The sequence below is a fragment of the Mus pahari genome, chromosome 9 (assembly GCF_900095145.1).
Source record: "Mus pahari chromosome 9, PAHARI_EIJ_v1.1, whole genome shotgun sequence".
NCBI lineage: Eukaryota > Metazoa > Chordata > Mammalia > Rodentia > Muridae > Mus > Mus pahari.
The window spans coordinates 40,679,247-40,700,110 of NC_034598.1; the positions used below are offsets into that span (position 1 = coordinate 40,679,247).

The following is a 20,864-nucleotide window of genomic DNA, read 5'->3' on the forward strand; positions in this document are numbered from 1 at the left end:
AGAGGCAGGCAGATCTCTGAGTTTGAGGCCAGCCTGGTCTACAGAGTGAGTTCCAGGACAGCCAGGGCTACACAGAGAAACCCTGTCTCAAAAAACAAGCAAGCAAGCAAGCAAGGAAGGAAGCAAACAAACAAACAGAAAATGCCTTAGGTTGTCTTTTTCCGAGTTGGAAGCTTAGCTGGGCGAGTCTTGCTTTGTTCTAGCGTGGATCAGGCCTCTTCTCTATGGTGCTAATTTCCTTAACTGTTACATCCTCTCTTCCAGTGAGCACCCTGGCTGCAGCATTGAGCTTCCTGGTGCTCTTGGTCCCTCTTCAAACAGTTTTAAATTTATTTATGTCCAACCTGTTCTTTTTCATTTTAAACCTTTGTATGTGTTACTAATAATAACCATGCCACTGACTGAACACTATGCTATCTTAAAATTTCCTCCACCGGGCTGGAGAGATGGCTCAGCGGTTAAGACCACCGACTGCTTTTCCAAAGGTCCTGAGTTCAAATCCCAGCAACCACATGGTGGCTTACAACCATCCGTAATGAGATCTGACGCCCTCTTCTGGTGCATCTGAAGACAGCTACAGTGTACTTAGATATAATAATAAATAAATCTTTAAAAAAAATTTCCTCCACCATAGAAACTTTAAAATTTAGCCTTAGGTGAGCCCTTCCTCAGCCCAGTTCTTTAATGACCTCTATAGAGACCTGCTCCTTTTAACATAAAGGTAGCTATTTTGTGTCCTGTCTCCATTTTGCTCCTAACTTTGGGTTCTCAGCCTCTACATTCCAGAAGCAATTATCTATAGCTGACACTGAAGAATGTTACTAATCACCCAAAAGGTTGAAACATTCCTTATTTATTTATTTGTTTTCTGAGACAGGGTTTCTCCGTGTAGCCCTGGCGGTTCTGGAACTCACTCTGTAGACCAGGCTGGCCTCGAACTCAGAAATCCACCTGCCTCTGCCTCCCAAGTGCTGGGATTAAAGGTGTGCGCCACCACTGCCTGGCTGTAGACTGTGCTCTTAAACCGCTGAGCCATCTCTCCAGCGCCCCCATGACTTTTTCAAACATCCTGAGTGGGCATTGATCTCTCCTCCCTCCCTTCCTTGGCCTCTGCTTTTTCCATGTTGGCTTGCTTTCATTCATGCTGTTGATTTTTATCAGTTTTATTTTTATATTGCTGACCAATCAAGCCAGCCAAAATTCCAATACAGATGAGGGAGGAACTCATGAGTCCCCGTCCCTAACTAAGGAGCTATTTGCAGTTGATAGCATCTGTGGGAGGAGAATTATTCTTTCTGGAGGTGTGGCAACCGACAGTGGATGGCTCTACACTTATGCACAGACAGGACTTAGTGACTTACTATGAAAAAAAAACAAAAACAAAAACAAAAAACAACAGAACCATGGGGGCCGGGGCAGGAGTGGGGGGAATATGCTGGAGGTGGTCCAGAGGTAATTTCAGGGTGCCAATGTGGAATGGATATGATCATATTTCATTGTAGACACATGTGAAATTTTCAAAGACTAAAAATGATGTTATCCAGTGAGGCCAAAGGCTAGGGTTGTAACTCAGTCATAGAGTTTCTACTTAGCTTTCACGGTTCTGGATTTGATTCTGAGCATTATAATCATCATCTTCACCATCATCACCACTATCGTCACCACCACCACCACCACTACCACCCCATCTAAAATAAGGTTGATCCCACAGAATGTAGTTAATTTGTCTGAAGACACTGAATCACTCGGAAGACAGGAGGAGTATTAATCTACTTTATGCTATTTCCGTGTTGAAAACATAAGTCTACTTAACCGTGAAGGAAATTGTCTAGGAGAGAGCAACATTGCCATGCTGGGGATGGAAGCCAGGATGGTACCGACGCCAGACAAATGCCCTAATAAAAACTTTTAAACAAATAAGAAGGAAAAAGAATGGGCTGGAGAGGTGGCTCTGAAGTTAAGAGCACAGACTGCTCTTCTGGAGGTCCTGAGTTCAATTCCCAGCAACCACATGGTGGCTCACAACCATTTGTAATGAGTTCTGACACCCTCTGCTGGGTGTCTGAAGACAGCTACTGTGTACTTGTATACATAAAATAAATTAAAAAAAAAAAAAAAGAAAGAAAAAGAAAACTGAGCTGGGCATGGTGGTGCACGCCTTTAATCCCAGCACTTGGGAGGCAGAGGCAGGCAGATTTCTGAGTTCGAGGCCAGCCTGGTCTACAAAGTGAGTTCCAGGACAGCCAGAGCTATACAGAGAAATCCTGTCTTGAAAAACCAAAAAAAAAAAAAAAAAAAAAAAAGAAAGAAAGAAAAAAGAAAACTGTAAACAGCTCAGCTCACCAGCATTTTAATGTGACCCTTCTGTCAGTTACAGCAGACAATAGGCTGGTGAGTTTAGGACTTGGGTAGCTCATCTCTGAGCTTAGGAAGCCATTTCTACCTCAGAGCCCTCTACTCCACAGGAGACGACGAGCTGTTCCATTTCCTCCCGGTTCAGAAATGACAAAAGCCCTCCGTTCCTTTATCTCAGCATGGAACTCTCTTTTCCTCTGTAATCTCAAGAAGATGTGTTTTAATGTTGATGGTGGTTTCCACAGTGTTTCTTTTACACAGTTTCAAGTTTGGTACTTCCCATGGGAGACCAGATGTTCTGTGGCCAGGAACTGTAGCCTGAGTTCCCTCCATAGCTCAGCATTGGCACCTGCCCATCCCAAGGCCACAGGCAGCTGCCCGCAGCTCTCTCACATGGGGCAGACTTGAGTGTTTCCACCACAGAAACACTGATCTGGGTTCGTCCTGAAAGGCAGGGCTGGGCTGAAAGGGAAAAGACAGCGGGAGAAATAACCAGACCTTGACAAGAATTCCTGATCAAAGCCCAAAGTTTAATGAAGTACCGGGTTTATATGGCGTGGGAAAAACCCTTCCCCCAACCTCAATCTTGAGGCTGCAGTTCAGGAGCAAACAGGTAGGCGGGTCTTCAGGAGATGCTGTCTCTGTAGAATCTAGGCGCCTATCGGCAGGGAGTAGCGGCTGCCCCGAGGCTATTTATTCTTCAGCAGGACAGTGGCAGGTGTAAACAAGGTACCAGCCTGGCAGGAAATCACCCAGGTGGTGTAGAACAGTGGCTGCAAAGGTCTGGGAGGCTCCAACAGGGCAGTGTTATAATTCCATTTTTCCCAGTCATTAAATGTATACACTGAAAATAAAAAAGTGGGAGGGGGGAAATCCTATCTGCTAACCCTCTTACTGCTAAATCATATCACCGCATAGTTTACTCTTGGTGTTTTTTTTTTTCTAGACACAATAATTTCCCAGTGTACATACTATTTATATCCCGTGCCTTTAACTCATCATGGGCATTTTCTTAGGGTTTGTGTTCCTGCACAAAACACCATGACCAAGAAGCAAGTTGGGGAGGAAAGGGTTTCTTCAGCTTACACTTCCACATGGCTGTTCATCACCAAAGGAAGTCAGGACAGGAACTCACACAGGGCAGGAACTCAGAGGCAGAGGCTGATACAGAGGCCATGGAGGGGTGTTGCTTACTGCCTTGCTTCCCCTGACTTGCTCAGCTTGCTTTCTTATAGAACCCAGGTGGGTTTCTGAGTCTGAGACCAGCCTGGTCTACATAGTGAGCTTCAGGAGAGCTGGGGCTATACAGAGAAACCCTGTCTCGAAAAACCAAAGAGAGAGAGAGAGAGAGAGAGAGAGAGAGAGAGAGAGAGAGAGAGAGAGAGATTTAGTATGTTATTTGGACGGTCTGATTGCTCTGCCCTGTCTTCTGTCTTACCTTCCCTTCTAAGTGCTTCTCCACCCTCTGGCTGTTCCATTCCTTTTGGTCTGACATCATGATGTCTCTTATAGCATTGGTACCAAGGAATTGGTCCTAAAACAATGGGAGAATCTTTATTTTCTTTTCTTTTGTGAAACAGGGTTTGACTATATAGCCCTGGTTGGCCCAGGACTGTCTACGTAGATCAGTATGCCTTCAACCTCAGAGATCCATTTTCCTCTGCCTACTGGGTGTTAGTATCCAGGACATGTACCTTCAAACCTGGCAAGAAAGTCTATACATGAAAAGGCTGTAAAGCCAGCCGTGGTGGCACTGGCCTTTGATCCCGGCATCAGGAGACAGAGGCAGGCAGGGTCTCTGTGAGTTCAAGGCCAGCCTGGTCTACAGAGTGAGTTCCAGGACAAGCCAGGGCTGTCTGGGGATGGGGCTGGGGGTGGGGGAGAAGAGAAAGAAAGGCTCATTTCAGTTTTGATGAACGAAGCTTCACCTGAACACTCGGCTATTTCCACAGCCGTACCTCCATCCTCATCAGTCATAAGGGCCTACTCCTTCTGGGGGGCAGAGAGGAGGAAGTCTTCCCCGTGCCAGGGGCTTGCGAGCCTTCCATTTCCCTGGCTTGTATGCACTGCTAGCAGTGAGACCCAAACCATACATGATGACCTCGTCCCATCCATCGGCTGTAAACGGGGCAAGATGTGCTCATCTGTAACCCATGTCTCTCCAACCCTGGATGGCCCAAAGATGTAGGGATGAAGGCCAAGCATCTTAGCAAACCCCAGCAGACTACACATCACGCTGCCACAGCAGAGACAAATATCTTGTCTGTGCCGAGGTGGCCCAGCCTCCATCCACCTCCGACTCTGTCCACTCTTCTGTCCTTGGCAGGTTTCTGTCCAGCGGTTTCTGGCAGGAAAGAGCAGGCTTCACATGGAAGGGGGCTGCCTCCTGTGCGGCTACTTAAAGCTGCTGCCCATGTTCCTCATGGTGATGCCGGGGATGATCAGCCGTATCTTGTTCCCAGGTAAATTCTTGATCCTGTCACCGGTCCCTTGGTGACCTGGAGGACATCTGAAATACGGTGTCTCCCGAGGTGTAGTGGTTATTGGGGTTGCCTGGAGGGCCTCTTTAGAATGTGAATCGACAGGCAGCAATAGGGACGTTCCAAGTAAAACAGATGTAAGCATTTTCCCATTTTCTTGTGGGGAGTCATGTTCCTCCCCACAAGAGGCCCAGCCACAACTTTGGAAGACAGTCTTTAGGAGTTCCGGTTGCTCTGTCTCATAGCAAGGCCTTGTGTCTCAGGTGCTGAACCGGGGTCTCTTTGATACAGTGTTTCTCACAGCCCCAGACTGGGCATTCCCAGTGGAACTCAAGAGACAATCTTGAAGAGGCTGCTTCTATAAGAAAGACCGGAAGAAAGGCCCACATTCTTTCTACTAAATGCTAATAACAACTTGCCCGTCTCTCCTAATGAGTGATCAGAATTCCATAATGTATTTCATTCTCCTGTCGACTGACTTTTGCTAGCTTGACCCGTCCCTCCGGCTACGAGTCTCGCTTATTGGTTAGGTAAGAGAACAGTTTCTCTGGCAGGTATTGCTAGCAGATAGCATGAGTGAATTCTAGCACTGTATCCTACTACGTGTCTCTGTCAAGGTCAAAGAAAAAGGAGAACAGCTCTTAGTGTTCGGTCACGTGAGTGGCAGCCATCTCTCACTCTACCTCACCCTTCTGTCTGTCTACCCCAGACATGCTTCTTTCTGTGTGCTCCCTCCCCCACCCCCACTTTAGTAGAGAGGGGACTCAACAACTCACTCTTTGCATTTGCTCTTCAGTAATCAAGCAGTGCCATGCGATCTCATGGGTGTTTATAACTAGAAAATCGACCTCTTTGCTCTCCATGACTTGGGGGAGTCTAACATACCATGCTGAACTATGCCCATCTTGGGGCAAAGGGTAGCAAATTTCCGAGATCCGAGGTCCAATGGTTAGTATGTGGTGGATGGTTCACGGGCTTTCTTAACGCTTCATCAGGACCTTTGAAAGCCTTGTAGAGGTTCTGTGGCTTGCTCTGGGACCAGCAGAAGGACCAGAGCATTTGACGTCCTGGATCCCGAGTCCCAGCTCTTTGTCCCTTTGTATAGAAGAAGGATCTTGGATTGGATAAACCTATGGTGGATGAGAAGTCCGACACTGACCTGTCCTAGGACGGTTCCTGATCCACTTCCCCTCCCCCAAGCTCAGCGTTGAGAGCCCTATGACCCGGATGTTGATCCAACCCATATTTCTCTCTGCAGATCAAGTGGCCTGTGTCGTGCCTTCGGAATGCCAGAAGTTCTGTGGCCGAGGAACCGGTTGTAGTGCCCTGGCTTACCCAGTGCTGGTCTTAGGAGTGATGCCTCACGGTAAGAAGTGGGGCTCTCCACCAAAGGTTCCATGACTGCCTTTGGGAAGGCAGGTAGGAGGAGCCTCCAGGAATGGCTTCCTTACCAGCCAGCCCATCACACTGCACGTAGAGGCAAGGTATGCGTTGGGAGTGGATAGCACTGGAAGCCTCGGGCCTCTCTTTCCTTCCCACCCTGAAGTACACATCCTCACAGAGGCACAGCCTATACACATTTGATTGTATTATTTAGGTCACCTGCTCATCTATTCAGAAACTGGTTCCATATAGCCTAAGTCTTTGTTGTAAGTCCCTAGAACACAAAACACCAGCAAGAACAGCGTTATCCTCAAACTCATTATTGTACCATGGCAGTCACCCAGGCAGCCAGTCACTGGTCTGTAATAGGTGGCAGTGAGCCTTTGCACTCAATTCACCAGATTCCAATGAGTTGACCAAATAAATATTTTAAAAGGAAAAAAAAAAAAAGTCTGTGTCGTCCCTGGATATCAGCATTTCCATAAGCTCCAATACAGACCGAGGGAGACACTGGCCACAGAACAGTCTCGGAAGGGAGCTGTCTAATTCTGATCCTGAGCCTTGGGAAGTACCCTGTCCTAGAGCAGCCAGGGCTGGGACTGGAGGGCAGTGCTTAAAGGAGGGAAAATTCTGGAATCCCAGTCTTGTGTCTTCTAGCTCTGAAGGAGTCACTAAAATTAGTTGGGGCACTGCCACAGTGAGCTTTCAGGTAGGTGCTGGTTACCTCCAGACTCCTGACAGCACAAAAGAAACTTTCAACTGGGCAGTGGTGGTGCATGCATTAAATCCCAGCGCCCAGGAGCCAGAGGCAGGTGAATCTATGAGTTCAGAGTTCATGGACAGCCTAGTCTACAGAGGACAACCAGGGGTACACAGAGAAACCCTGTTTTGAAAAAAAAAAAAAAAATCCAACAAAACAAAGCAAATTCTAACAGAGCAGCGCTCCCACCAGGCAGCAGGTGGTGGTACCAAGCTGTGACATCTCTAGCGTGTTGCGTGACTGCTTCCTCTGTTTGGATACTGTGTGAGCTCATCGACTTACCTTCTCTACTGCATGGCTTCTCCACAGCCTCACTAAGCCAAGCTGAGCCAAATTAAAGTGTAAAAGCGGGTTTGCTGGGGGCAGCTCTCGGGTGGGTTTCCCCGATCTGACAGGAGGAGATCAGTGAAGTTGCCCTTGGGCTGGGGCATGGTAAGGAAGAAGAAGTGGTAGTGTGATGGTAGGTATGGGCATAGATTTAGTAGGTGAGTTTAGGGCCCTGTAAGTGGTTCTTAGGTCCAGTGGTCACTTTGGAATCTGATATTAGATGTTGACTTTGGCTACTGTTTTCTGTGGGCTGTCCTCCCCAGGCTTTGGGGATGGTAGGCTCTAGACTGGAAGAGAAAGGCAGGGACCCCCTCCCTGGTTCATGCCATCTTGGCCTCCATCCCAAAACCTCCATCCCAACACCTACGTCTTAATGTCCCCATGGGAAGGCACCGTCTGCCCACTTCACAGCTGAAGAGCCATGCTTCTTGCCTATAGCAAGGACGTCTCCAAGTTGGGGCACAAACAATCCACCTCACAGGGCTCTAGTAAGCAAGGGCACGACAGCCTGGCACAGACTGACCCTCCGAGAAACTGTAGCTCCCATTATCCTGTAAGGAAACAGCAGGCAAGTATTGTCCTGTCGCCAACGAAGAGCAGATGTAACGCAGAGAGTCCTCGATGGAATGCCACTCCGGGTTTGTCCAGGCTGCTTGTCTGAAAGCACACACGCTGGTGTCTGCCAGAGGCCCTCTCTGGCCTGGTCAGGGAGCTGTCAGTCCAGGCAATGTGTTCTTTTCCTTCCAGGCCTGCAAGGCTTTATGCTGTCCACAGTGTGCGCCTCCCTCATGTCTTCCTTGACGTCTGTTTTCAACAGTTCCAGCGCCCTGTTCACGCTGAACATTTATACCTGGATTCGACCCATGGCCACCGAGAAGGAACTGATGATAGCTGGCAGGTGAGGTGTCCAGTCACGTCAGTCAGCGGTGCCAGTGACTGTCTGGAAAGGAGGCTGTTAATACTTGACATAGAATCATTGTTTTTCTTTTCTCACTCCGTGTGGTGTGTGTGTGTGTGTGTGTGTGTGTGTGTGTGTATTTTTTTATGCAGCTTTTCGATGATAAAGAAAGGCACTGGTTGTCACAAAGAGTACTGTTTCCATGTGCTTTAACAAAGGAACTATTGATTATAATGAGAATAAAAACGATCATAGTATAATGTACCTCTCCTAAACAGCCCATCAAAGGATATTTATATAGTTAAACTATTATTTTACTTAATCCTGAGGAAAACCGTTAAAAGCAATTTTCACTTTTCTTTTCTTTTCTTTCTTTCTTTCTTTCTTTCTTTCTTTCTTTCTTTCTTTCTTTCTTTCTTTTTTTTTTTGTTTTTGGTTTTTTAAGACAAGGTTTCTCTGTGTAGTCCTGGCTGTCCTGGAACTCACTCTGTAGACCAGGCTGGCCTGGAACTCAGAAATCAACCTGCCTCTGCCTCCCGAGTGCTGGGATTAAAGACGTGCGCCACCATGCCCGGCCACTTTTCTTTTTTTAATTGAGAAAAAAACACTTTTCAAACATTATATTATGGTCACACTTTTCTCCTCCCCTAACTCTTCCTAGATGCTCCCTGTTTCTCTATCCTCTTAACTCTGTGGCCCTTCTTTCCCCCTTCAAGTCAATCAATCAATCAATCAAGCAATCAAGCAAGCAAGCAAGCAAGAAAACCCGACCCAAGTCAACCCAACCAAACCAACCAAACCCACAAACACGAAACCACATAACAACAGTGAGGTGAAAGCTTGGTCGGAACCAGCGTCTGGAGGGAATGTCAACTTGGGTTCCAAGTGGCACACACCCCTTTAGCTGTGACCAGTCTATGACCTGACCCGTGCAGGATTGTCTACTTACTGACAGGCATTTCTGAGAGCCCAGGAAAGAATGCAGGAGGTCAGACACTGGTCAGCAGCAGCAGCAGCAGCAGCAGCAGCAGCAGCAGCAGCAGCAGCAGCAAGGCGTATTCTACTATCTGTGGGATACTGAGAATTTAGTCTCGTGGTCTACCAGGGGAAAGAAATACCTTGCTGTAATACAATCTAGTTGTTGCTGTTGCTATTGCTGTTGTTGTTGTTGTTGTTGTTCTTCTTCTTCTTCTTCTTCTTCTTCTTCTTCTTCTTCTTCTTCTTCTTCTTCTCCTTCTCCTTCTTCTCCTCCTCCTCCTCTTCTTCCTTCTTCTTCTCCTCCTCCCCTCCCTCTCCCCCTCTCCTTCTCCTTTTCCCTCTCCCACCACCTCCTCCTTTTCTTCTTCTTCTTCAACATAATGCACCACAAACAGATTGATAGCCAAGATTTATTTATTTATTTTATATATGTGAGTACACTGTGGCTGTCTTCAGACATACCAGAAGAGATCCCATTACAGATGGTTGTGAACCACCATGTGGTCTCTGGGAACTGAACTCGGGATCTCTGGAAGAGCAGCCAGTGCTCTCAACCACTGAGCCATCTCTCCAGTCCCGGAATCTAGTTCTTCTTAAGTACTGGAAACACTGCAATGAAAAGAATGGGTGTAATTTAACTTTGTAACTTAACCCTAGATGCACAAAGTTCAACACGTAAAACACATGGAAAGCAAGGTAGTATGACTCCCCACTCAAAAAAATTACTAAGCCTCTGAAGAGCGTGAATTAGATGAAATTCCAAACAAAGAATTCAAACGAATGATTATAATTGTGTTCAAAGACCCAAAGAAGACACAAACTCTTGAATGAGTTTCAGGAGAACACAGATGACTGAATGAAATAAGGAAGTCAGCTCTCCACACGTTATATTATAGTTAAAGTACTAAATATATAGGTCAAAGAAAGTATATTCAAAGTAGTAAGACAAAAACACCAAGTCACACGCAAAGGCAGACACATCAGAATAACAGTGTACTTGTCAACAGAAACTTTAAAAGCAGGGAGGTACTTGGAATAAAGTATTTCAAATTCTGGAAGACAAAACTACCAACCCAGACTACTGTACCCAGGAAAATTATCTTCTATAATAGAGGGAGAAAGAAAAACTTCCTGTGATGGTTTGTTCATGCTCAGCTCAGGGAGTGGCACTATTATAAGGTGTGGCCTTGTTGGAGTAGGTGTGTCACTGTGGATGTGGGCTTTAACACCTTCATCCTAGCTGCCTGGAAGCCAGTATTCTCTTAGCAGCCTTCAGATGAAGATGTAGAGCTCTCAGTTCCTCCTGCACCACGCCTGCCTGGATGTTGCCATGTTCCTACCTTGATGATAATGGACTGAACCTCTGAACCTGTAAGCCAGCCCCAAGTAAAATTTGTCCTTAAAAGAGTTGCTTTGGTCATGGTGTCTGTTCACAGCGGTAAAACCGTAACTGAGACATCTCCCCATGATAAAAAACGTTTACTAGGGGCTGGTGAGATGGCTCAGCGGGTAAGAGCACCCAACTGCTCTTCCAAAGTTGCAGAGTTCAAATCCCAGCGACCACATGGTGGCTCACAACCATCCTTAACAAGATCTTACTCCCTCTTCTGGAGTGTCTGAAGACAGCTACAGTGTACTTACATATAATAAATGAAATAAATCTTAAAAAAAAAAAAAAAAAAAGTTTACTAGAGTTTATGACTACTAAGCCAGCTCTACAGACTGTAGTTGAAGGAATCCTTTGGACTGAAGAAAAAGACAAACACATTCACAAGGCTACAGGAAAGAGCAAAGCACACCAGCAAGCAGATGAAACATTAAGGAAAGATGAAACAGAGCCGACTCAGCACAGTGTCAGGAATTAGGGCTTAGTTCAAGAACTCTGAATACTAATGGCATCGATTCTGAAATAGACACAGACTGGCAGATTGGTGTGTGCATGTGGTATCCCAGAAAACATCACATACAGCGGAGTGTGGGTCCCCATGAGGCAAGAACGAGGTCTGTTTCAACACGACTCAATAGCCGGTTTTAGTTTAAACTTGAGTCTCGGACACTGAACAGTTTATTTTTGCATATTTGAGTACAACAAAATTTTGGGGAAAAAAAAAAGCTTCCTGGTGGCAGCTTAATTCTGTGTGCATAGTATAAAGCTTAAGGCATGACCACATCAAACTCATTGTAAAGTACATGTGGTCTCTGTAGGCTTAGATATTTCAAAACCTACTTTAATAAGGGTTCTCAAATGCTTCAACCCCCCTTCTAGCCCACTGTCCAAAGGCAGGGGAGAAAAGATGGTGAATAGGACAAACGGATGTGGACCTGTCTAGATGTAGTTCTTTGTGGTGATTCCAGTCTCTGTTGTCAGGATACCAGCAGTCCAGTTCAAAAAATGTCACCAAACACAGATCAGCACCAGCGGCAGGATCCAGCAAAAATAGCCAGGCCTCTGTCTAATCAGCAGGAGTCAGTGGGAGAGACCAGAACCTGCCAGAACCAGTGGGGATGCCAGGAGTTCTCTGCCGTGTGCCTCTCTCAGCGAAGTAAAGATCAGTGAAGATTCAAGACCATTGAAGCATTGCACAGCTATTAAGCTTTGCATCGCTACGCAAACATTCCTCCGCTGTCTGTTGAGTCCTATTTATACTCTCTCCAAATGTCACATGTCCTCTCACGGGCCTGCTTCAGCAAAACATCACACGAGTCTGCATCACATGACATAACCAGACATTTCCACTTCAGATCTCTTCCGTAAGGATGGGTTTTATAGACTGACTCCACGTGATATCTTAAGGGCCTGGGGGAGGATCTGGTGTGGTCTCAGTCATACAGGTTACACAAAGGTCATCAGGCCATTAACCATTTCTGCTCCTGTCTGTAAAGTATATGTGACTTCTCCCACAAAGGTGGGTTCTATTGACTAAGAAACAGCATTCAAGGTTCTAGGGAGAATGACTGAGGTAAATATAAGAGACTAGGGGAGCCAGTACCGACAGGCCCTACACATAGCACAGATCACCAGCCCATTAGCCATCTCCACTCCAAGCTTTGTGGGCAGAACACAGGTTATATATCTCTTCCTTTAAAGAGACAAGGATATGTGTTTAATATTCCTGGTTTCCCAGTGCTAATCTGTGAGCCTGCGCCTTCAGAGATGAGGGTGAAAAAAAATGTCAACCAGACTCATCTCTTCGCTGTCTCAAAACATGTATTTTACCACCAAAATGGATGCCATGTTAAGTAGAAGATGGAGAAAAACATTCCAAGCAATTAGAACTAGGAAATAAGAAGGTATTACTGTTGGAACAAAGCAGACTTCAAAGTTAATCTGAAGAACAGAAGAGAATCATTTCATAATGATCAAAAGAAGAATCCTGGTGAACTCAACTTTATAAAACAAACACCACCAGATACAAAGAAACAGGTCAGTCCCAACTTAATAGTGTGGGTGATGTCAATAGTCCAGTCTCTCCAACTTACTCTACCCAAAAAGCAAACAGAAATGCTGATTGTAATGGCGGGTGTCCTAGATCCAGTGGATTCTAGTAGACACCTACGGTGCATTGCTTTCAAACACTGAAGAATATACATTCTCAGCAGGCAACCAAGCTTCCCCCAAGTAGATCATAACCTCAACAGCAGTAGCCATAACAATAAACATAAGCATCTAAGGAAAAGCTACTAGTTAGGATTTGCAGGGTTCCTTTGCAGGAGGAAAATCTTCAAATCCTCACTGAGTACATCTAAGGAAAAGCTACTAGTTAGGATTTGCAGGGTTCCTTTGCAGGAGGAAAATCTTCAAATCCTCACTGAGTGTTGGTTTAATTCACAGGTTTTTTGTTATAATCTTGCTCGCCGTCACCATTGTCTGGATCCCCATTATAGAAATGGCCCCCAGTGAGATACTGTTTGAGTACATGCAGGTTCTCAAGAGCTGTCTGACCCCGAGCATGACTGCCGTCTTTCTGCTGGCTGTCTTTTGCAAGAGGGTGAACGAGCAGGTGGGTGTTCACATGGAATGGTGAGAGGGGCTGTCTTCATGCTGTAGATAGCTTTACAAGAGTGGCCTTAGTGATGTCTCTTGGGTATCAGGAGTTCACACGAGGGCATCGTCTGTTTCCTGAGAGATGACCGCTTGCCCAGTGGGGTTGGACTAAACTCAATGTTGTGCACGGAGGGGAAGGAATTCATCTCCTTTGTTTTCTTCCCTTTATTTGAACTGTCTCTTCAGTTCCACTTCAGACCAAAAAGAGAGAGGAAGAAAGACACCCCCCAACCCCCAAACCAGAAGGTCCCAATGGATGGTTTATTTTATCAACAATCCTCCATGTATAACTGATGGCGTGACTGCTCCAGGGTATAGCTGATGAAGAGAAGCTTTTTACTATAGATGTGAGAGAACAGCCAGAGGTGTCAGAAAGAGCCCAGAACAGAGAGAGAGAGAAGTACACTGAACATCGCTAGTGCAGAGTGGAAGAAGAGGGAGAGGGAGAGGAGCAGAGTTGTGGGGGGGGCATGGCAGGGATCTCAGGGTTATTAAGGAGAGTGAGTTCAGGGAGGGACTCCATGGGCTGGTGAGGGTTTAAGGTAAGGCAGGAGATGGGCTGTGAGATAACCGCTATGGATGCTGGGAACTGAATTTAGGTCCTCCGCAAAAGCAGCAAATGCTCTTTTCCGGAGCATTTCTCTTCCACCCCACCCCACCCCTCCCTCACATCCCTTCAAATACCCTGTGTTACTATTCTCCTGCATTCAAGCTCCTGTCTTACATCCACCCCAGCCCAAAAGAGTCTCTAGATTGGACTCTGAGCCAGTATCTAGTCCTTACCTTTATAGAGCAGACGATTAGGGTAAGAAGGAAGAGCATGCTAGCGTGGACTCTGAAGTGTATAACAGGCACTTGTGATACAGAGGGAGTCCAGGGGCCAGCGTGAGCTTTGATGTGCTGAGAGGCACCCCAAGTAGTCATATATCCATTCTGCTAGTGACTCCACTCCTTTTGGTAGAGGGACTAGCTGCATAGTTAACTGGGGAATGCTGTCTTTTACCTAACTGCCAGAAATCCTCTTCTAGTCTAGATTGAGCACATTTCTGGATGTTTGGACTGCCTTTCGGAGTTTAGGGAATTGGGATTCCCTTGGACCTGATGCTTTTTTTTTTTTTTTTTNAAGATTTNTTTATTTATTATATGTAAGTACACTGTAGCTGTCTTCAGACACTCCAGAAGAGGGCATCAGATCTTGTTAGGGATGGTTATGAGCCACCATGTGGTTGCTGGGATTTAAACTCTGGACCTTTGGAAGAGCAGTCGGGTGCTCTTACCCACTGAGCCATCTCACCAGCCCGGACCTGATGCTTTAAAGGCATAATTAGCCTGAGTGTCTTACATTTCTTATTGTCTTTGTTTATTTGTTTGTTTGTTTGTTTATTTGAATCATGTCTTAAACTTTCTTGTAACCCTGCACAGAATTGAGCAGCCTGGCCTTGCACAAGTTTCCCCCCCCCACACACACCCAAGGCCATTTGTGATCTGACCCTGCACACTTGTGTCAGATTCTCCCTTCTCCATGGACAGCCCACACAGTTCCAGGCTACTCCAAACTGATAACTGCTGAACTGTCTCTTACCCCCTTGACCATTCTTCCTTCACAGACTGCTTGCTTTGCCAGGTAATATATTCTGGCTGCTCCACCTGGCAGAGATTCTCTCCAAGGCCTGTCTCAGCTGCTTGGTCCCTTAGGCCACCTGCCAGGGCTGCCAGTCCACCCAGCTCACAAAGACTTAATTTAGCAGTGTAAATGTCAGGGGAGTAACCTGGGACTCAGAGTGGCTTAGCTTTGCTCTCCTTGGAAAGAGATGGGCTGGAGGGGAGGTGGTCACAGAAGTCTGCCTCTCTCTGATGACAACAAAACTTGGGATATTGGGACACCCCCAAAGTTCTCCCGCTGTCTCTGGTTCAAGGTTGCAGATATACTGTACGCACTTTCATGGTTGCCTCTGTTAACCTAAAGCAATTTTCCAGGTTCTCTCTCCCACCCAGCTCTGCATAGTGCAATCATTTGCTTCCTTCATATCTCCTTCAGGAAGTGATCGCTTTGGGTCCTTTGACCAAATGTTGCGCTTTGGTTCCCCCTCTGTAGGGATCCTGACTTACATCCACCCCCCAGCCTGGAAGAGTCTCTAGGCACGACTCCTGAGCCAATATCTAGTCCCTGCCTTTCTAGAGCAGGCAGACAATCCAATTGGGGGAAGCAGATGATATAAAGCGAGCTGACAAATCTTTGTGATAGTAACAGAGTATTTAAGAAGGGATGTGAGGCGGGTGGGATGGGGTGGGGTGGGGTGGGAGAGATGGTTCACTTGTTAAGAGCATCTGCTGCTTTTGCAGAGGACCCAAGTCCAGTTCCCAGCACCCACGTTGTGTATATCAAAACTGTCTGTGACTCCAGATTTAGGACGCATGAGGCCTCTGGACATGTACGCATGCCAACCTGTACACAGGCACCGTCCTGGCTGGTCTCATGTCAACCTAACAGCGAGAGTCATCCAAGAGGAGGGAGCCTGGCGGAGAAAATGCCTCCTTAAGATCAGGCTGTCGGCAAGAATCTGGGGCATTTTCCTTTTTCTTATTTTTAAAGATTTATTTATTTATGTATATGAGTACACTGTCGCTGTCTTCAGACACACCAGAAGAGGGCATCAGATCCCATTCCAGATGGTTGTGAGCCTCCATGACCACATGCTAGGAACTGAACTCAGGATGTCTGGAAGAACAGTTAGTGTTCCTAACCACTGGGCCATCTCTCCAGCCTGGGCATTTTCTTAATTAGTGATTGATGGGGGAGGGCCCAGCCCATTGTGGGTGGTGCCATCCCTGAGCTGGTGGTCCTGGGCTCTATAAGAAAGCAGGCTGAGCAAGCCATAGAGAACAAACCAGTAAGCAGCAGAGGCCTGGTGTAGGGGTGAGGCCTGCATCAGCTCCAGCGCCCAGGTTCCTGCCTTGTTTGAGTTCCTGTCCTGGTTTCCTTTGATGACAGGCCATGATGTGGAAGCGTAAGCCCAATAAGCCTTTTCCTCCCCAACTTGCTTTTAGTCATGGTGTTTCATCATAACGATGGTAACTCTAACCAAGAAAGGCACATACCATAATTAAAAGTAATAAAAAATAAAATATTTGAGCCGGGCGTGGTGGCACATGCCTTTAATCCCAGCACTTGGGAGGCAGAGGCAGGTGGATTTCTGAGTTCAAGGCCAGCCTGGTCTACAGAGTGAGTTCCAGGACAGCCAGGACTACCCAGAGAAACCCTGTCTCGAAAAACCAAAAAAAAAAAATAATAATAATAAAATAAAAATAAATAAATAAATAAAATAAAATAAAATGGACTACCCAGAGAAACCCTGTCTCGAAAAACCAAAAAAAAAAAATAATAATAATAAAATAAAAAATAAATAAATAAATAAAATAAAATAAAATAAAATATTTAAAAAGGACTACGAAGGATCATGAAGGTTGCAGGTGTCTCTAGTATGTGGGTGGACAAACAGGGACAGCTCAGCGGGAGAAGGAACTGACCTGGAACCAAAGAAGTTCCAAGATGTGGGGACATTTCTAAGCAGAAAGAAGGACAAGGGCAAGAACTCATGCAAAAGCGAAGTGGACATCTTTGGGAAGCAGAAGCAGGCTGAGATGGCTGGAGCTGAGTGACCAAGTGGGGAGTAGTGGAGCTTGGTGAGATCAGCCATGGTGTAGGGGTGAGGCATGGCATAGGGGTGAAGCATGGTGTAGGGGTGAAGCATGGTATGGGGTGAGGCATGGTGTAGGGGTGAGGCATGGCTTAGGAGTGAGGCATGGCGTAGGGGTGAGGCATGGCTTAGGGGTGAGGCATGGCGTAGGGGTGAGGCATGGTGTAAGGGTGAGACATGCCACAGGGGTGAGGAATGGTATAACAGTGAGGTATGGCGTAGGGGTGAAGCATACTATAGGAGTGAGGCTTGATCCTGGTAACAGGTGCTAAGAAGTCACTAGAGGGTCCAGGAAGAGGCTTGGCATTCTCTAGTAGATGCTCCTGCAGAGCCAGGGGACAGTTAGGAATAAGGTGTGGCCCCTGAGTGAGAAAAGATGGAGGAGGTGAGGGTCATGGGAAGGGACTGGGCTCAGGACACATTTTGGAAGCAGGGGCTGATTCACTGGAGAATGAGGGAGAAGAGCATAGAAAGAGAATGAGCTGGAGCTGGCTCCTGGGTTTGACCTGAGGTCTCAGAGCTGGGCTCCCACGTAGGGAAAAGGAAGATGAAGCTCTTTCGGTCACAGTTTGAGATGCCTCAGTTAAAAGCATTTCCAACTCTTCCTAAGTCCCCTGCTCTACATAAGGGATAGTGCCATGGCCTGGCATCTTCTCCCTTGCTTAGACTCTCGTCTGCAAGGTATCAATGCCCCCATTACAACACACTTAACTTTAGAACCCAGTTCATCAGCAAAGGGAGGAAGAAGCCATGCTGTCTTGCCTAATGCTTTGTCTTTAACTCTTGGGCTTCTTTGGCAGGGCGCCTTCTGGGGGCTGATTGTGGGAACCACAATTGGTGTCTTTCGACTGCTGGCTGAGTTTTTCTATGGACCTGTGACCTGCGGGAGAGACCGCCAGTGTCCCATATTCATCTGCGGCCTCCATTACCTCTATTTTGGCTTTTGCCTTTTCTTGGTCACCATTCTGATCATACTGGCCGTCTCCTTAGCCACAGAACCGATTCCAGATCACCACGTAAGTGCCATGGTCTGTCAGGAGGCTCGAGGAAGAGTCCCAGGGTAAATCACGAATGAGGGAGGAATGGCTGAAGTCCCAGAGATGGGGGACTGTGGGTGGAGTTGGTCAAAAATGGGCAAAGGGCCACAGAAAGGATCCTGGTTGGTTCAACAATCCCTAATAATAATAATAATAATAATAATAATAATAATAATAATAATCAATAAACAAAAGCTGTTCAATGATCTATCAACTACAAACTCATTTAAGCCTTCGAGTTAGACTTATGAAGGGCTTATTGTCTATGAAACATAGAGTTCACTAATCTCAGGATAGACCAATGCAATGCCCTCTGGGCAGTCCACAAAGAAGGGCCAGGGGACAGGATTACAGGCCCCAGAAATATGTCTCAGCCACCTCCTCACAAGCTATTTCCTACTCCCCCCAAGGGGTAAGTGTCAGTCATCTGTTTTATGTATTTATTAGAAAGCTTGGGCTTAGAGAAGTTAAATAAGTTGTCCAAGGTAATGAGCCTATTAGGTGCTCTTGTTATGCGCTCCAAAGCCTGAACTGGCTCCACTTTGTGATCTACTTTGTTTGACACTCTAGCACAAGGAATTGGTGTTGGCAGAAGTGAGGGTACCAGGCATCCACCTGTCAATCAAGAGGGAGCAACACAGACCGGTATGGAAATGCAGGACCAAGTACCTTGCTTGCAGCTTTACCTAGTCTGGCCAAAAGGGTGAAGACTATTGTCAAAAGTTAAGTCAGAAATGACAAGCTGGGCAGTGGTGGCCCACGCCTTTAATCCCAGCACTTGGGAAGCAGAGGCAGGCAGATTTCTGAGTTTGAGGCCAGCCTGGTCTACAGAGTGAGTTCCAGGACAGCCAGGGCTACACAGAGAAACCCTGTCTCGGAAAAGAAGAAGAAGAAGAAGAAGAAGAAGAAGAAGAAGAAGAAGAAGAAGAAGAAGAAGAAGAAGAAGAAGAAGAGGAAATGACAGAGGCAGAGGTATTACACGTTTAGGTCAGCTGGGTGAGTAGCAAATCCCAAGGCAGCCTAGGTTACTAGGGGAACCTGTTATAAAGAGGTAAGCAGAGCCAGTTCGGATGGATATATGTCTGTAGCCAAGGTCCCATGGTGACACTGCTACCCTGCTCTCTCCTCACCCAGCTCCATGGTCTCTGCTGGAGTTTACGTAACAGCCAACAGAAGAGAGTGTCTTTAGACAAAGAGATGAGATGGAAGGCCTTCCCCAGCTTCACATCCCAGCCAGGTAATGATGAACAGCCACAGCCTTGGGGAGCTGTCCTGTGTGGACCCCGAAGCTGGGGCAGCTGCCCCAAACACCTCCTACCCCATCATCCATAACCCCAGACACATCTGGATAGAACGACGTCTATCGCTCACTTTCTTCCCACGAAAATGCTTCTGGGGTTCGCACACATGGAGTCTGTGAGGCCAGGTGGACCCTAGAGGGGAGGGAAGGGAAGAAGAGATTAGGCCAAAAGATGGGAGAGCCAGGTGAGGAGGGGGCACCGGAGAGGGAAAGGGGATCCAAGAAAGCCGAGTGCTCTAGAAATCTTTCCCAGCAATGTTCGGAAGGGTGTTGGGTGAAGCGCAAGTCTCAAGAACCAGTCTTTGGGTTCAGCCCCCACGGACACACAGTACACACATGACATACCTCTGACAGAGCATACTGGGAGTGCAGTGCTGAGAGAGGAGTACTAGCATGTAAAAGAAGGGCCATGGTGGGGAAGTCCCACACTCAAGTTTCTTCTGCTCAGAATTCTATCATAGCAAACAACACCTTCGAGCTGGGCAGAGGAAGCCCTCAGCAGTCAGCGAGCCCGGGATCCTCGAAATGTGTACTCTCTGTCCCTGAAACAGCCAGCTGCTCACCACACAGCCTTCTGTGGCTTTGAGCTCTGGCTGAATCACTGGATGACTTTTCTGAATAGCTCCAGTGTTTCTCCCTGCAGCCTGTGCTCGATAGAGTAATGCTGTGGGTAATTTAAGACCAGAAGCCACAGGAAGATGGGGGATCAGGACTCTCCAGTCACAAACTGAGATAACTATGTCACCAACTGGTCCTCCCTGGCTACTGGTCTCCATCGCCTTTGTAGTGAAAGTCATTTTCTCCTCCACTGTCCCTGAGGCCTCTCCTGTTGCGACAAATCTTCATCCTCAGCTGCAGGGCCAAGAGGCAGGAGACACAGGCTCAGGAGACTTCACAACCAGCTCTGACTAAAATGGAGTGTTTTTTGTCACCCAGCAGGGCCCTAATCCCAGGAGTGTCCGGGAGAGATCGAATACTAGGCAAAGGCTGGGTCAAGAGTGGTGGGACAGAGCTTAGCGTGGTGCTGATGCTGGCCAGCACAGGTCCAGTTAGGAGTCCCAGAGAAAGGAACGGCAGCCTTCTGGAGTTACTAGGCTCCCCTTCTGGATAGTCATAGGATGGTCCTCTGGAGTCCAGGTATCTGCAGTTGTCCCTGCTGGCCACGAAGAAGACTAGAGCTTCCCAGAAAAGACACAGCCTAGAAGTTACTAAAGAGAACAACATCCATTTCTAGGACTTACAGGGTTCCCTCTGTCCTCTGAAGCTTAATGACCTCAGGCAGCAGGTGTACTGGCTGGTTTTGTGTGTTAACTTGACACAAGCTGGAGTTATCATAGAGAAAGGAGCCTCCCTTGAGGAAATGCCTCCACAAGATCCAGCTACAAGGCGTTTTCTCAATTAGTGATCAAGGGGGGAGGGTCCATGGTGGGTGGTGCCATCCCTGGGCTAGTAGTCTTGGGTTCTATAACTCCATGGCTTCTGCAGCCACTCCTGCCTCCAAGTTCCTATCCTGTGTGAGTTCCTGTCCTGACTTCCTTTGGTGATAAACAACAACGTGGAAGTGTAAGCTGAATAAACCCTTTCCTCCCCAACTTGTTTCTTT

The 20,864-nt window shown here is 47.0% G+C and overlaps 1 protein-coding gene across 1 annotated transcript in view; it reads left to right on the plus strand.

Annotated features, from left to right (window-relative positions):
* LOC110326977 (sodium/glucose cotransporter 1-like) overlaps nucleotides 1–20,864 on the plus strand; it is a 51,371-nt gene that overhangs the window by 29,367 nt on the left and 1,140 nt on the right. The window contains exons 8-13 of the mRNA XM_021205656.1: nucleotides 4,682–4,817; nucleotides 6,094–6,201; nucleotides 8,053–8,203; nucleotides 13,014–13,182; nucleotides 17,725–17,940; nucleotides 19,096–19,198. Coding sequence (XP_021061315.1) covers nucleotides 4,682–4,817; nucleotides 6,094–6,201; nucleotides 8,053–8,203; nucleotides 13,014–13,182; nucleotides 17,725–17,940; nucleotides 19,096–19,198 — 883 coding nt within the window. The remainder of the gene's footprint in view (nucleotides 1–4,681; nucleotides 4,818–6,093; nucleotides 6,202–8,052; nucleotides 8,204–13,013; nucleotides 13,183–17,724; nucleotides 17,941–19,095; nucleotides 19,199–20,864) is intronic.